The sequence below is a fragment of the Hemitrygon akajei genome, chromosome 5, assembly GCF_048418815.1.
Source record: "Hemitrygon akajei chromosome 5, sHemAka1.3, whole genome shotgun sequence".
Classification (NCBI taxonomy): Eukaryota; Metazoa; Chordata; class Chondrichthyes; order Myliobatiformes; family Dasyatidae; genus Hemitrygon; species Hemitrygon akajei.
In genome coordinates this window covers 123,955,079-123,970,513 of record NC_133128.1, presented here as the reverse complement: position 1 = coordinate 123,970,513, position 15,435 = coordinate 123,955,079, and the positions used below count along the sequence as shown (strand labels likewise).

General features: G+C 43.7%; 1 protein-coding gene and 1 long non-coding RNA gene across 3 annotated transcripts in view; one reads left to right on the top strand and one right to left on the bottom strand.

Annotated features, from left to right (window-relative positions):
- ftcd (formimidoyltransferase cyclodeaminase) overlaps positions 1-13,161 on the top strand; it is a 51,709-nt gene extending 38,548 nt beyond the window's left edge. For both annotated transcript variants that reach the window (XM_073046373.1, XM_073046372.1), the window contains 4 exons: positions 4,139-4,182; positions 5,720-5,858; positions 10,592-10,687; positions 12,910-13,161. In XM_073046373.1, coding sequence (XP_072902474.1) covers positions 4,139-4,182; positions 5,720-5,858; positions 10,592-10,687; positions 12,910-13,008 — 378 coding nt within the window. In that variant the 3' untranslated portion in view covers positions 13,009-13,161. The remainder of the gene's footprint in view (positions 1-4,138; positions 4,183-5,719; positions 5,859-10,591; positions 10,688-12,909) is intronic.
- The window catches only part of LOC140728142 (uncharacterized), a 39,678-nt gene that overhangs the window by 20,003 nt on the left and 4,240 nt on the right, over positions 1-15,435 (bottom strand). The gene's annotated exons all lie outside the window — the stretch shown is intronic.

Genomic DNA, 15,435 nt, shown 5'->3' with positions numbered 1-15,435 from the left:
ATCTGAATGTAGGAGATTTGAATCATAAGTTCCCAGATGACAAGAAAATTGATGATGATGTTTATAGTGAGAGAGTCAACCTCAGCTATGAAACAGCACTGATGAGTTGGTAAGATGGACAGAGAAATGGTAGGGAGAATTCAATCCTGAAAAACGTGAGGTGATATACTGTATGTTGGAAAGACCAATGAGTCTAATATATTAAAGAGAACCCTCCAAATACTGAGGACAGAAGGATCTTGCTGCACATGTTCAAAGATCCCTGAAGGCAGAAGCAAAAGTAGATATAAGGTATGAGATAATGTGTCACTCTCTTGCTTATCAGGAGTCTATTTACAATACCTCTATACCTCTACCTTAAGGATATTGTTGCTTCCAGTGCTCTGAGACTTGGCACCCAGTAAGAGGAAATATTTTACCTTAAAGTGTTTTAAAGGGACGATCCCTTATTTTTAAACAGACACCCCCAGTTCTAGATTCTTCTGCAGGAACAAACATCCTCATCACATTCATCCTGTCACGATTCCTTATAGGAATATAGGAGCAGAATTGGGCCATTTGGCCCATCATGTCTGCTCTGTCATTCCATCATGGCTGATTTATTAACCCTCTCAACCCCATTCTTCCATGTTCTTCCCGTAACCTTTGACACCCTGTTCAATCAAGTACCTATCAGCCTCCACTTAAAATTACCCAATTACGGGGCAATGAAGTCCACAGATTCACCACCCTCTGGCTAGAGAAATTCTTCCTCATCTCTGTTCTAAAGGGATATCTCTGTATTGTGAGGCTACGCCCTTCGGTTCTAGACTTCCCCACTATATATTTTAATCAAGTTTATTTATTTCTATTTATTGAGAGACGGTGCAGAACAGCCCCTTCCAGCCCTTCAAGCTGCAGCACCCTGCAATCCTCCGATTTAACCCTAGCCTAATCGCGGGACAATTTACAATGACCAATTAACCTACCAACCATGTGGGAGAAAACCAGAGCACCTAAATGGAACCCACATGGTCATGGGGAGAACGTACAAACTCCTTCCAGACAGTGGTGAGAATTGAACATGGGTTGCTGGTACTGTAAAACATTGTGCTAACCACTACGCTATGGCACTGCCCTAACTGTATCCTTGAACGTTGTCTTACTCTTCCAAGGATACAAGCTGAGTCTATCTGAATTTTCCCATAGGAGGAGGTCCAGAGCAGTGAAAAGGGTGAGAACCTTGAAAGAAGTCAAGAGTTTTGTTGTACTTGTGTCACATGACGTTTAAACCATCTAACCCAGGGGTGGGCAAACGTTTTGACTTGTGGGCCACAAAGGGTTCTAAAATTTGACAGGGGGGCCAGACCAGGAGCAGATGGACGGTGTGTTTTGGTAATACACCTCATAAGAGAAAATAAAATATCATGGGATATGTAGAAAACATGTGCTTTAATTTCAATTGAAAATGAACAAATGCATTACAACAAAATATCTGTCTTTGAAGTCCCATGGTATTTAGCTATTTATTGAAATGACTTTTAAAACACTGAAAATTAAATGAATAAAATACAGCTTTTTTTAATAGTAACAGTTATTATTTTAAAGCACTGAAAATTCTGTTATCCTTCAAGATATTATCATCATCACTCTCCTCCTGACTGTCTTTATTTCAAAAACGGTAGGAGATGCAGGTCTACTTGTCCTGCTCCTTCTTATTCAATTGTCCCCTGTGCCAAAACTCAACAACGACCAGCACAAGGACAGAACAGTGACAGCGCGCCAGTATGCCGAGCGCGTTATTTGATCTGGAGCGCATTTTTTATTTTGAGAACGTACGTGCACCTGCGCACTACTCATGTCCATCACTTAACAGAAATGACATGTAACATGTAAGGCTTATTGAGAAAAATATTTTCAAATGCATTTTTTACATAACACAACGAAGAAACTTATTTTAAATTTCAGTGGGAACAGTGTTGTTGGTCTCCCTTTTTAGCCAGCGCATCAAAGTCCGGATTTAGTTTTGTTGTGGTGAAAACGCCAGAATTGCGGGGAAAAAAAACGTTAACGGGCTGCATATGGCCCCCGGGCCGTAGTTTGCCCATGCCTGATCTAACCTGATGTTGATAGAAGATCCCATAGCACTATTCTAAACAGCAAGACAGTTATTCCCCTGCCCTGGCTAATCAGCATTTGTCAACCATGTTAAATGCTCATTAGTTACTATGTTGTTTATTGGAGCTGGTTGTGTATAAATTGGCAGCATGTTTCAGAATGATCATATTATTTCAAAAGCATGACATCTTCATCACAGGGTTTAAAATGCAGCAAAAGGGATGTGAGTGGTGCTGTGAAAATGCAATACAAGGGCACAAGAAATGAAACAAAGCTTTACACCCCACTGGGTTTGCTCTGCCATTTCAAATGATCATGTGTGACCCGATAAATGAGTACTCATCATTAACCCAGTTCCTCTTTCCACAAATGCTGCCCGACCTGCTGAGTATTTTCAGCAGGTTCTATTTTCCTTTTTGATTGACATAATCTTGACCTCAGCTCCAACTCCAGCTTGCTCCCCTGAAGTCTTCACTATCCTTTAGATTGAAAATGTGTCTCTTGTGGCCTTGAATATAGATAACACTTCAGCCTCCAGAACTCTATGGCTGACAATTCCAGAGATTGGACCCCTGTTAGGAGAAACGTTCTCCCAACACACCCCATAAGATCATCTCTCATTCTTCTGAACTCCAAAGAATGTATGTCCAACCTACTCGACCTGTCTTCCCTTATTACAAACAACAGTGGATCTAAAAATGGTAGAGTCAATGGAGAAGATGCAAAATGGCGTTACAAGGATAACACTGGAAGTGAGACATTAAGCAAATCTGGAAAAGATTGGATAGGTTTTAAGCTCTTTACTCTGGAAAAGCAAAGTCTAAGGGGATGGCCAAAGAACCCAGGGTTGGAGATCCGTGCAAGTCCCAATGTTGAGGCCAGAAGGTCAAAACTGAGACTGGCGACTCTTAAGGTTGATACAGAGATTTGGCAGAGTCCAAAGGGCAAAGGTGAAAATGAAGTCCAGAGAACAGCGAGTCCTGAGGTAGAGGCTGCAAAGTTGAAGCCCAAAGCATTCTTGAGGCTTGGATTTCATGACTACTTCAGGCTTCTATCTTTGGAATAAATCCAGTCAAGGATCCAAAAGAAGTATGTTTACTCACAGCTGGATAAAAAAAAAATGTCAGGGAGGAAGAGCATCTCTGCTCTTTAGCTGTTTGGCTCTAAATAAATAAGTTGAGATGGAGCACACACAGGCTGGATCAAAGACTCGTCTCTATGTTCTAATGTATAGCACTTCATCTCACACATTCAGTGGCCACTTTATGAGGTACACCTGCTTGTTAATGCAATTATCTAATCAGCCTATCATGTAGCAGCAACTCAATGCGAAAAAGCATGCAGACATGGTCAAGAGATTCAGTTGTTGTTCAGACCAAACATCAGAATTGGGAAGAAATGTGATCTAAGTGATTTCGACCATGGACTGACTGATAGAGTTTTTGAGTATCTCAGAAATCTCTGACCTCCTGGGATTTTCACACACAATGGTCTCTAGAGTTTACAGACAATGGTGTGAAAAGCAAAAAAACAACCACTGAGTGGCTGTTCTGTGGTCAGAGGAGAATGGCCAGAATGGTTCGAGCTAACAGGAAAGTGACAGTAATTCAAAAAACTGTGTGTTAAAAGAGAGGTGTGTACAAGAACATCTCTGAACGCACAAAAACACATTGAATCTTGAAGTGGATAGACCACAGACATACCATACACTCAGTGGCCACTTCAGCAGATATAAGAGGTACCTAATAAAGTGGCCCCTGAGTATAAAACGAGAGGCAGCCTTAGTGTAGGCAACACCTTTCGCAGCATGGGCAGTGTGTTACCAGGTATAAGAGAGAATGAAGGAGGATCACAGTGTGGTGGATCCGAAACTACACGTCTAACATTTCCATTACAATGTTGGTGACCTTCTTTAACCGATGAGGAGATGGCTTTTCAATATTTGGTGGGTTACTATTTGCCCCTCAGTGACCTGTGCTTTCATCCACTGAGTGAATATGTTTGCATCATCAGACTGGTCTCGTGTTTTTTCTTTCTTCAGGCTGCCCTCAAAATGCCCAAATCAACATCAGAGGAACAAGGAAGGTGAGCCATACTATCCAGATTCATGACACGTATGGCCCTCCAGACTGTTAGTCACAGGGAACGACAGCACAGAAGCAGACCCTTTGGCCCATCTAGTCCCCGACAATCTCTTACCCTGCCCAGTCCCTTCACCAACACCTGGACCATAGTTCTCCATACCCACCCCATCCAAATACCCAAATTAGATGTTGAGATTGTACCCGCATCCGCCGCTTCCTCTGCCAGCTCGTTGCACACTCGCATCACCCGGACAGTGCTCAGTATCCTGCAGCTCTGCATCCCTGACCTTGTGCTCCCTTGCACACAGTGACCTGTGACGAGGGCAGCACAGGGAACTCACCGCCAGGACGCTGTCCTTCACTGTCGCCGGCCTGCACTCCTGTGGCGTCCCGGACACAGCGGTGACAAGATGCCGCAAGCCACGGGGTGCCGTGCGCTGCTGCCCTCAGCTCCCCGTGTCACCGTTCGGTTGCCGCGGAAAACATGGTTTCTTATTAAGCAGATTGGAGGAAGGTAGAGGGGCGTATCAGGGGTAAGAGGTTTTTTTTACATGGAGATTGGTGGATGTGTGGAACGCACTGCCGGGAGTTGTGATAGAGGCAAATACATTAGGGGTACTTAAGAAATCCCTTTGTAGGCATGTGGATGATAGAAAAATGGAGGGTTATATGGGAGGGAAGGGTTAGATTGATCTTAAGAGTAGGCTAAAAATGTTGGCACAACATCATGGGCTGAGGGCATGTACTATTTAATGTTCTATGTTCTCTATGGAGGTGGGCATGAACTAGGAGAGTGGGCACACGTGTAAATGGTAGTTAATGGAAATCAGTGGAGTAACAGATCTTCAGCAGAGGCGAGAGAAAAAGAGATGCTCGAGAAACTCAATCCCAGAGAGATTGCCTCCATTTATCAAAGCTGAGGGCCCTGCAGTGGTTTGAAGATTCAGTTATTCTCTCTTTAATTTTTTTAAAATAGATACAGCAGAGTAACGGGCCCTTCTGGCCCAATGAGCCTGTGCCGCCCGATTATACCATGTGACCAATTAACCTACTAACCAGAACATCTTTTAAATGTGGGAGGAAACCCAGGGGTCTCAGGGACCAACTCCTTACAGACTGTGGCGGGAACTGAACCTGGGTCGTTGGTACTTCAATAGCGTTAAGTTAACCTCCTTGCTGGTGTGCGGACCCTGATTCTGTTCAGGTGTTTCAGCATCAGTCTCATGCCATCTCATTCCTTGCACAATTGACTTTTTAGATGTTTTGCTCGTTACTTTTACAGAGCAAGTATTCTTGCACGTACTATAGCTTGACATAAAGGAGATCACCGTGAACAGTTCCCAGCCAATAATAGAATCCCAAGTCAGTAAGGATCCACTTCATCTACTTAATCACTTGCACCCCTCTAGGCGTCCCTCTCTCAGACACAATCCCCACTGCCCACACCATCCTGAACACCGAGGATAATCCGCCAGCCCCATTCTGACTGTTCAGCATGGTTCCTAGTGACAGGACCTTCACCTTTTGTCCTATTGCAGGCGCCAAGAAGCAATGCAGAAAGGCTTGAAGGAGGCCGTCCTGGTGCCACTGACGTTGGCAGAGAGAGTGACCAGCCTCTGGCCACACCTACGAGAGATGGCAACGTTCGGAAACATCGGCTGCAAATCTGATCTGCAGGTAGACGTGCTCAGGGGCACAAAACTTTGAGTGGGGTGGTAGTTCTCAGCCCACAGCCCATAGAGCCAGTGGTCCTGTTCCTGAGGCAGCTGCAAATATAATGGGAGAACCAATTCTATTATAGAACAACGAATACAGAGCAGTACAACACCGGAACAGGACCTCGAGGTTTAACTCAAAGTAGATTATCAAAGTACATATAGGTCATCGTATACTACCTTGAAATTCATTTTCTTGCAGGCATTTACAGGAAAATAAAGTACAATAGAATTTATGGAAGATTGTACATAATCTAAGACTAGCAAACCAAGCAATGAGCAAAAGTTGCAGAGTGAGTCTGTAAATTGTGGAGTTAATTCAGAGTTGAGGTGAGTGAAGGTAGGGGCCTGGTAATAAGTGTGTGGGACGTGAGGTTCCTGTACCTCCTGCCCGATGACGGCAGCAAGAAGGGAGCATGCCCTGGATGGTGGGAATTCTTGATGATGGACGCTGCTTTCTTGTGGCAGCACTCCTTGTAGGCGCGCCCGTTGGTGGGGAGCGCTTTGCCTGTGAAGGACTGGGCAGTATCCAACACTTTCCTGTTACTGGGCAATGGTGTTTCCATTGCCTGGTAGGATACTTTCCACTGTGCATCTATAGGAGATTGTCAAAGTTTCAGACAATGTGCCTGCATCGGTCATTATGCTAATCGAACAGCATTTGATCATTTGCCTGTCTAAATGTCTGCTACACATTGCTACTGTAATCTGTCATTTCTGTTTTACCATCTCCCCATGTGGCACATTCCAAACACCTACCACTCTGTTTAAAAAGAAAACTTACCTTACAACTCTCCTTTAAACTTCCCTCTCTCACCTTAACCTGATGTCCTTGAGAATTTGACATCTCCATCCTGGGGAAAAGACTGGCTGTATCTATCCTATCTCACCATTTTGTTTCCTTCATTCAGGTCACCCCTCAGCCTCTGCTGCTCCAGAGAAAACAAACCAAGTTCTCCTTAGAGTAAATATTCTCCAATTTGGGCAACATCCTGATAAACTTCTTCTGCACCTCCTCATTCTTCCTGCAATAGGGTGACCAGACCTCCACACATTACTCCAAATGTGTAGGCTTCCGTTAGTCTTGATAGACCATGGATTTGCGCCTTGGAGAGTTTCCAGGACGCAAGCCTGAGTAAGGTTGTATGGAAGACCAGCAGTTGCCCAAGCTGCAAGTCTCCCCACTCCACGCCACCGATGTTGTCCAAGGGAAGGGCATTAGGACCCGTACAGCTTGGCACCGGTGTCGTGGCAGAGCGATGTGTGGTTAAGTGCCTTGCTCAAGGACACACACGCAGCCTCAGTCAAAGCTCGAACTAGTGACCTTCAGATCACTAGACGAACGCCTTAACCCAGGGGTGTCAAACTCATTTTAGGTCACGGGCCGGATTGAGCAAAATGCAGCTTCATGCAGGCCGGATCAGTCGTACGCGTGCGAACGCAGCTTTCGTTGCCTCCGTTTTTTCAGCCTGCTCTCGTGTGTCTCAGTCTCTGCTATAACTACAAAGCGTTTCACTTTACAAATTCCGTTTCTTATGAAGAAGACTGCCGAGCAAGACTGCCGAATAAACACTAAAAACCCTGAAAACCTGGTACCTGAATAAACTCAGCATTAGCCATATCATACGCCATAGGCGCTTCGATTACTGGGGCCAGCTTTAATAGTAATTAGATATTATCTCGCGGGCCAAAGATAATTCCACTGCGGGCCTTGAGTTTGACATATATGCCTTAACCACTTGGCCACGTGCCAACACTACTCCAAATATGGTCTAATCAAACCATGACTCACTAACTTCCACACTAAATGCTCTGATCAATAAAGGCAAGCATGTCAGATGCTGCCTGCATCACCATATTCACTTGGTTTACCACTTTCAGAAAGCTTATGGGCTTTCACTCCAAGAACCCTCTTCACACCGGTGCTCCTAAGGGTCCTGCCATTCACTGTATAGTTTCCTACTGTGTTCCACCTCCGAAAATGCATATCTCACACTTATCCAGACTGGGAGTGGGAATGTAGCTCAGTGGAAGAGCTCGTGCCTTCCACGTGTATGAGGTCCCATGCTGGGGCGGCATGGTAGTGTAGCAGTTAGTGTATTGCTATCACAATGTCAGTGATCCAGGTTCAATTCCTGCCACTGTCTGTAAGGAGTTGGTACATTTTCCCAGTGACCATGTAGATTTCCTCCCACATTCCAAAGATCTATGAATTAGTAGCTTAATTAGTTACATGGCTGTAATTGGGAGGCGTGGGTTTGTTGGGCTGGAAAATCCTGTTACTATGCCGTATCATTAAATAGAAAAAAACTTCACCTGCCTTTTCTCCACTTGCATTTCAAACTGGCTTGACAACTATGTTCACAATCTGCAACTCCACCAACGTGTGTGTCACTTGCAAATTTACTAATCAGACCATCTACATTTCAATCCAAATCATTTATCGTCATCGTTAGGTCACATCTGGAACTTCCAGTTGGTGGATGATTTCCCTCCATGCCGCTCTGCCCCGACACTTGTCCACTACATCCCCAGTCTTGTCCGGCTTGGTCCAATACTTGATGTTATCCAGCCACATTGTGCTTTGCCTTCCTCTTCCATTCATTTATGTGGATTGAAAGAGAGAGGTCTCAGCACTGATCCATGCAGAACACCACTGGTCATAGACCCCCAGCCAGAATATTACCCCTCCACCCTAACCCTGTTTTCCACGACCAAACAATTTCTTATCTAACTCACCATGTGAATTAATCTTTTGCAGCAGTCCACTATAAGGGATCTTGTTAAACAGGTTACTAAAGTGACAACATGTATTGCCCTACCCTCAATCACCTTCAACACCTCCAAAGCAGATTTGTGAGACAGAACCTCCCCTACACAAAGCCATGATGACTATCTTGGATAAGTACATACTATTCTAAACACAAGGAAATTCTCTCTCTAAAAATCTTTTCCTGTAATTTCCCCACAACTGATGTAAGGCTCACCAGTCTATGATTTTTTGCACTTTCTCTATGACTTTCCTTAAACAATGGATCATCTTTGGCTTCCGTGAATTTGGCCATGACTAATGAGGATACAAATATCTCTGATAAGGCCCCAGCAATCTCCTCTCTTGTCTCCCTCAGTACTTTAGGAGCGATTCAACCATACCCTGAGAATTTATTTACTTTAAGGGCCTCACCCATTTTGTCTGGCTCCATGTACAAATTCCATCCTAACATTCCTGAGCAGACCTGCACTTTCCTTAGCTATTCTCTTGCTGCTGATATAGGTATGAAATGCCTTGTGATTCCCCTTAACACTACCTGTCTAGTAAATCTGGTGGCCTCTTTCAGCCCAGCTCCTTCTTATTTTACATTCTCTCCTGGTTCCTCTATAATCCTTGAGGACTTTGTCTAATTTCAGTTTCCTAAACCTTGCATATGTTTCTTCTTTTCATTTAGACTAAATTTACAATATCTCTTGTAAAGAATGCTGTCATTCTTACAGGGACATGATTGCCCTGAACGCTAATTAATTAGCCTTTGAAGAACTCAAAATGCAGCTCACAATCTGCTTTTTCCATTACTTGTCTCTGTAATTAACCTCCCTCCTTATCAGCATTTTCACCTGAGGACTACTTTTATTCTGATCCATATAAATCTTAATATTTATGTAATTGTTTCTTCTAGAATGCTCTCCCATTGAAACTTTGATCACTGGGCTGGGCTCATGCCCCAGTATGGCCCTAGCCCTAGCTTTGGTTGGTACGCGAGACAGGAGGGCTCTGCTGCGGATAGTTACAATTGCCCCATGTATCACCGGCACCCAGCAGGGACGTATGAACAGAAAGGTGCCGGGAAAAGGCTGGCAATATTGTGAAGGATCCCACCCACCCTGCTTATGGACTGTTAGTCCCACTCCCATCAGGGAAGAGGCTGTGCAGCATCCACACCAGGACCACCAGGCTCAAAAAGTTAGCTCCCCCACACTGTCAGACTGGTCATACCACCAACACAAGTCCATTCCTTTCCACAGCCCTTCGGCACCATTCATTCCCCCCCGTGCACGACCAGTTTACGCTTACACTCTACACCTCACACCTACACTGACACAGTCACTGTCCTACTCTGATTTCATATGCCCTGCTGCTACCTAGAAAAGTTACTCTTGCCAAGTGTCACTCTGTCACTTAATCATTTCCTGTCAGAGTCACTGTATGTACAGATATGCATGAAGCTAGCGTCACGTTATATACACACACTCATTCTATGTATATAAGCTAATCTAATGTGTATGTGGCCACACTCAACATTTACTCAGCAGGTCAGGCAGCATCTACGGTATGGAGTGGAATAAAGAGTTGATGTTTCATGAGGACCTGATGGAGGGTCTCAGCCTGAAATGTCTGCGGAGCTCCCCCAGCGTTTAGTGTGTATTATTCTAGATATCCAGCACCTGCATAATCTCTTGTGTTTCTAGTGACTCCTACATTGTGTTTTTTATATTGTACTTTATGCTTACTGTGTTTTTTTATGCTGCATTGGATCCGGAATAACAATCAATTCATCCTCCCTTACACTCAAGTACTGAAGACTGACAATCTTGAATTTTGAATTTTATTGTGGATGTTTGGTTATCCAGTAACAAATATTCAAACCATTGGAATGACACTTGGCAGTTCTCCATTCTAAGATGTCTGTCTGTTTCCAGGTTGCTGCCAAAGCCCTGGAGTTGGGAGTATATGGGGCCTTTTACAACATCATGACAAACCTCAAGGACATCAAAGAGGAAGAGTTCAATGCCAAGGTATTGGATTGAGTGGAGGTCACAGGGTTGGGATGTGAGATGGATAGGAACGATGGAGGACAGTTACAGAGTATAGGAGAACATGAACAGTTCGTAGGTTTATACACTCAGTGGCCACTTTATCAGGTACAGGGGGTATGCTTGTGACCTTCTGCTGCTGTAGCCCATTCACTTCAAAGTTGAGGTGCTGTGCATTCAGAGATGTTCTTCTGCACACCACTGTTGTAACATGTCTAAGGAACTGCAATGGTAAAAAGACCCTGATGGGAGTTGTATACAGATCCCCAAACAGTAGTAAGGACGCGGCCAAAAATTGCAATGGGAGATAGAAAATACATGCCAAAAAGGCAACGTTAAATAGGCATGAGGGACTTCAATATGCAGGTAGATTGAGAAAATTAGGTTGGTGTTGGATTACAGGAGGGGGAGGTTGTAGTGTGCCAACAGGATGGCTTTTTTAGAGCAACTCACTGGAGGATCAACTATTCTGGATTGGAAATTGATTAGAGAGCTTAAGGTAAAAGAACCCTTCGGGAAAAGTGATCATTATATGATCAAATTCACTCTGAAATTTGAGAAAGAGAAGCTAAAGTCAGATGTATCAATATTACAGTGGAGTAAAGGGAATTACAAAGGTATGAGAGAGGAGTTGGCCAGAATTGATTAGAAAAGAACACTGGCAGGGATGACGGCAGATCAGCAATGGGTGGAATTTCTGGAATCAATTCAGAAGGCACAGGATATATATATCCCAAAGAGGAAGATGACACAACCATGGTTAACAAGAGAAGTCAAACCCAACATAAAAGCCAAAGAGAGGGTATATATTAGAACAAAAATTAGAGGGAAGTTAGAGGATCCGGAAGCCTTTAAAAACCAACAGAAGGCAACTAAAAAAGTCACTAAGAAGGTAAAGATGGAATGCGAAAGTAAGCTAGACAATAATATTAAAGAGGATACCAGAAGTTTCTTCAGATACATGAAGTATAAAAGAGAGGCAAGAGTGGATATCGGACTGCTGGAAAACAAAACCTGAGAGGTAGTAATGAGGGAACAATAAAATAGCGGATGAACTGAGTAAGTATTTTGCATCAGTCTTCACTGTGGAAGGTGCTAGCAGTTTGGTGGAAGTTCCAGGTAACAGGGGGTATGAAGTTTGTGAAGTTACCATAACTAGAGAGAAGGTTCTTGGGAAACTGAAAAGTCTGAAGGTAGATAAATCACCTGTACCAGATGCTGTACACCCTAGAGTTCTGAAAGAAGTGGTTGAAGAGATCATGAAGGCTTTAGTAATAATCTTTCAGGAATCACTAGATTCTGGAATGGTTCTGGAAAATTGGAAAATTGCAAATGTCACTCCAATCTTCAAGAAGGCAGAGAGGTAAAAGGGAGGAAACTACAGGCCAGTTCGTCTGACCACAGTGGTTGGGAATATGTTGGAGTTGATTATAAAGGATGAGGTCTCAGGGTACTTGGAGGCACATGATAAAATAGGCCGTAGTCAGCATGGTTTCCTCAAGGGAAAACCTTGCCTGACAAATCTGTTGGAACCTTTGAAGGAAAAAGTAGGATAGAGAAAGGAGAATCAGTTGATGTTGTGTACTTGGATTTTCAGAAGGCATTTGACAAGGTGCCACACATGAGGCTGCTTAACAAGCTCTGAGCCCACGGTATTACAGGAAAGATTCTAGCACGGATAAAGCAGTAGCTGATTGGCAGGAGACAAAGAGTGGGGAAAAAGGGAGTCTTTTCTGACTGGCTGCCGGTGATTAGTGGTCCCAACACTGTATTCCATCTGACACCTTTTTGCCCATTCACCTAATGTGTCTAAGTCCTGCTGTAATCGCATTGCTTCCTCAGCACTACCTACCCCTCCACCTACCTTTTATAATCCGCTAACTTTGCCACAAAGCCATCAATTCCATTATCCAAATTATTGACGAACAATGTGAAAAGTAGCAGGCCCAATACTGACCCTGAGGAACACCACTAGTCACTGGCAGACAACCAGAAAAGGCCTCCTTTATTCCCACTCACTGCCTCCTGCCTGTCAACCATTCCTCTCTCCATGCCAGAATTTTTCCTGTAACGCCATGAGATTTTATCTTGTTAAGCAGATGCAAACTTTTCTGACTCTCTTTTAGCTTCGAAGACTCCACGTACAGACTGATATAGGACAGTTACACTTTCTTACACTGACATTTCTCTCTGCCTGTTCACAGACTCGGCAGAGAGCCTATGACCTCCTGGAACAGGCAAAGAGGAACACAGTGCAAGTTTTGGAGCTGATCGATAAACGGAAAGAGACGGGAAAAGAGTAAGAAGATCAGACTGCAGCTGCTGAGACTCTTCGAGACACCTGCAGTGAATTCACTGAAGCTTTCTTCAGTAGCTGCCCTACTGAACTGCATATGTCCCCAACTGAAGTGTCTGTGTGCATCAGCAGAGGTGAATAAAGAATAATATTACTCACAGTGTGTGTGAAGTGTGTTCAGCCTCAAAGGACATATTAACTTCAAACATTTGGTGCAGAGAATGCAGGAAGTGTCTTGAGAAGGTCCATTTTTATATTTTCTCGACAGCTTTGATCCTTTACAGAAGAGGAGTGCTACAGGTGCCAGATATCCTCCATATCTCTCTCTCCTGACTATGTTCATATATTCATAGAACTTAGAACAGTACAGCACAGGAACAGGCCCTTAAGCCCACAATGTTGTGCTGAAACAGCTAAAAAGCAAATCCAAAAAAAAAGCCCAAGAACTACTACACAATGTCCATATTCTTCCATCTTCCTCACATCCATGTGCCTATCCAAGTGTCTCTTAAAAGTCTCTAACGTATTTGCCTTTACCACCATACCAGGCAGAGCATTCCAGCATTTCACCACTCTGAGTAAAAAAACTTACCCCTCACAACTCCTTTGAACCTACTCCTCCTCACCTTCTATGCATGCCCTCTTGTATTAGACATTTTTACTCTTGGGAAAAAGAGACTCCCTGCCTACTCTATCTTGGCTTCTCATAACCTATTAAACCCCAACTGATCTCCCCTCACCCTCTGTCACTCCAAAGAAAACAATCCAAGTTTATCCAGTCTCTCATGATGGTGCATGCCCTCTAAACCAGGCAGCATCCTAGTAAACCTCTTCTGCACCCTCTCCAAAGCCTCAACATCCCTCCTATAGTGGGGCGACCAGAACGGTATGCAATACTCCAGATGTGGCCTAAGTAGAGTTTTATAAAATTGCAACATAACCTCTTGACTTTTGACCTCAGTGCCTCAACTAATAAAAGCAGGCATTCCATAAGCTTTCTTAACCACTCTGTCCACCTGTGTAGCCACTTTCAATGAGCTATGAACTTGGATCCCAAGATCCCTGCTCAGCAACACTGTTGAGGATCTTGCCCTTAAGACTGTACTGTCTCCTTGCATTTGCCCTACTGAGGTACAAAACCTCCCATTTATCTGGGTTAAGCTCCATCTGCCATTTCTCTGCCCATTACTGCAACTGATCTATATCACGCTGTATTCTTTGCCAGTCTTTTACACTATCCACAACTCCACCAATCCTGGTATCATCTGCAAACTTACAAACCCACCCATCTACGTTTTCATCCAAGTAATTTATATACATCATAAACAGCAGAGGTCCCAGGACAGATCTCTGCAGAACACCACTAATTACAGACCTCCAGCTTGAAAAAGTCCCTTCAACCACCACCCTCTGCCTTCTGTGTATAAGCCAGACCTGAATCCAAACAGCCAATTCGCCATGGATCCCATGCATCCTAATCTTCTGAATTAGCCTCCATGAGGGACTCTGTCAAATGCCTTACTAACATCCATTACCATATCTTCATCAATCACCCTCATCACTTTGTCAAAAAAAAACTCAATCAAGCTGGTAAGACACGACCTGCCTAATTAGGCCACAGGTTTCCAAATGCTCACATATCCTATCCCTAAAAACTTACTCCAGTAATTTCCCCGCAACTGACGTGAGGCTCACTAGTCGATAGTTCCCAGGATTTTCCATTGTTTCCTTTTTAAATAGAGATACAATATTAGCCACTCACCAGTCCACTGCGACCTCACCTGTGCCTTCCTCTTTCTTGACCTCTAAACACCCTTACATATTTATACACTCTGCACTGATCTCCTGTTCCCCCGTGTCCTTCTCCTTGGTAAACACTGAAGCAAAGCACTCAGTAAGTACCTCACTCACATTCTCTGTATTCTAGTAAATATTCCCCCCTTTATCCTTGAGTGGTCCCATCATCTCCTTAGTTATTCTCTTGCTGTTGATATATGCATAGGATGCCTTGGAATTCACCTGAACCCTACTTGCCAATGACTTTTCATGGCCCCTCCAGGCTTCCCTAATTCCCTTCCTTAGTTCTTTTCTGGCTTCTTTATAATCCTCACGTACTTCATTTGATCATAACTTCTGAAGCTTTACATATTTTTCCTTTTTCTTCTTGATTAAATACATCACCTCTCTGGACATCCAAGGTTCTCGAAATTTTTCCATCCCTTTCCTTCCTTCTAATAGGAGCATAACTTCCCTGCACTCTGTGCGATTATCTTTAAAGTCGTAGTCCTCGTGGCTGATGGGAACTTATCAGAAAAAAAAGGTGATCCCAATTAATGCTTCTTAGTTTGTGCCTAATGCCCTCATAATTTGCCCTACTCCAATTTAAAACTCTCCCACAAAGACCATGCCTATCCTTATCTATAGCTATCCTGAA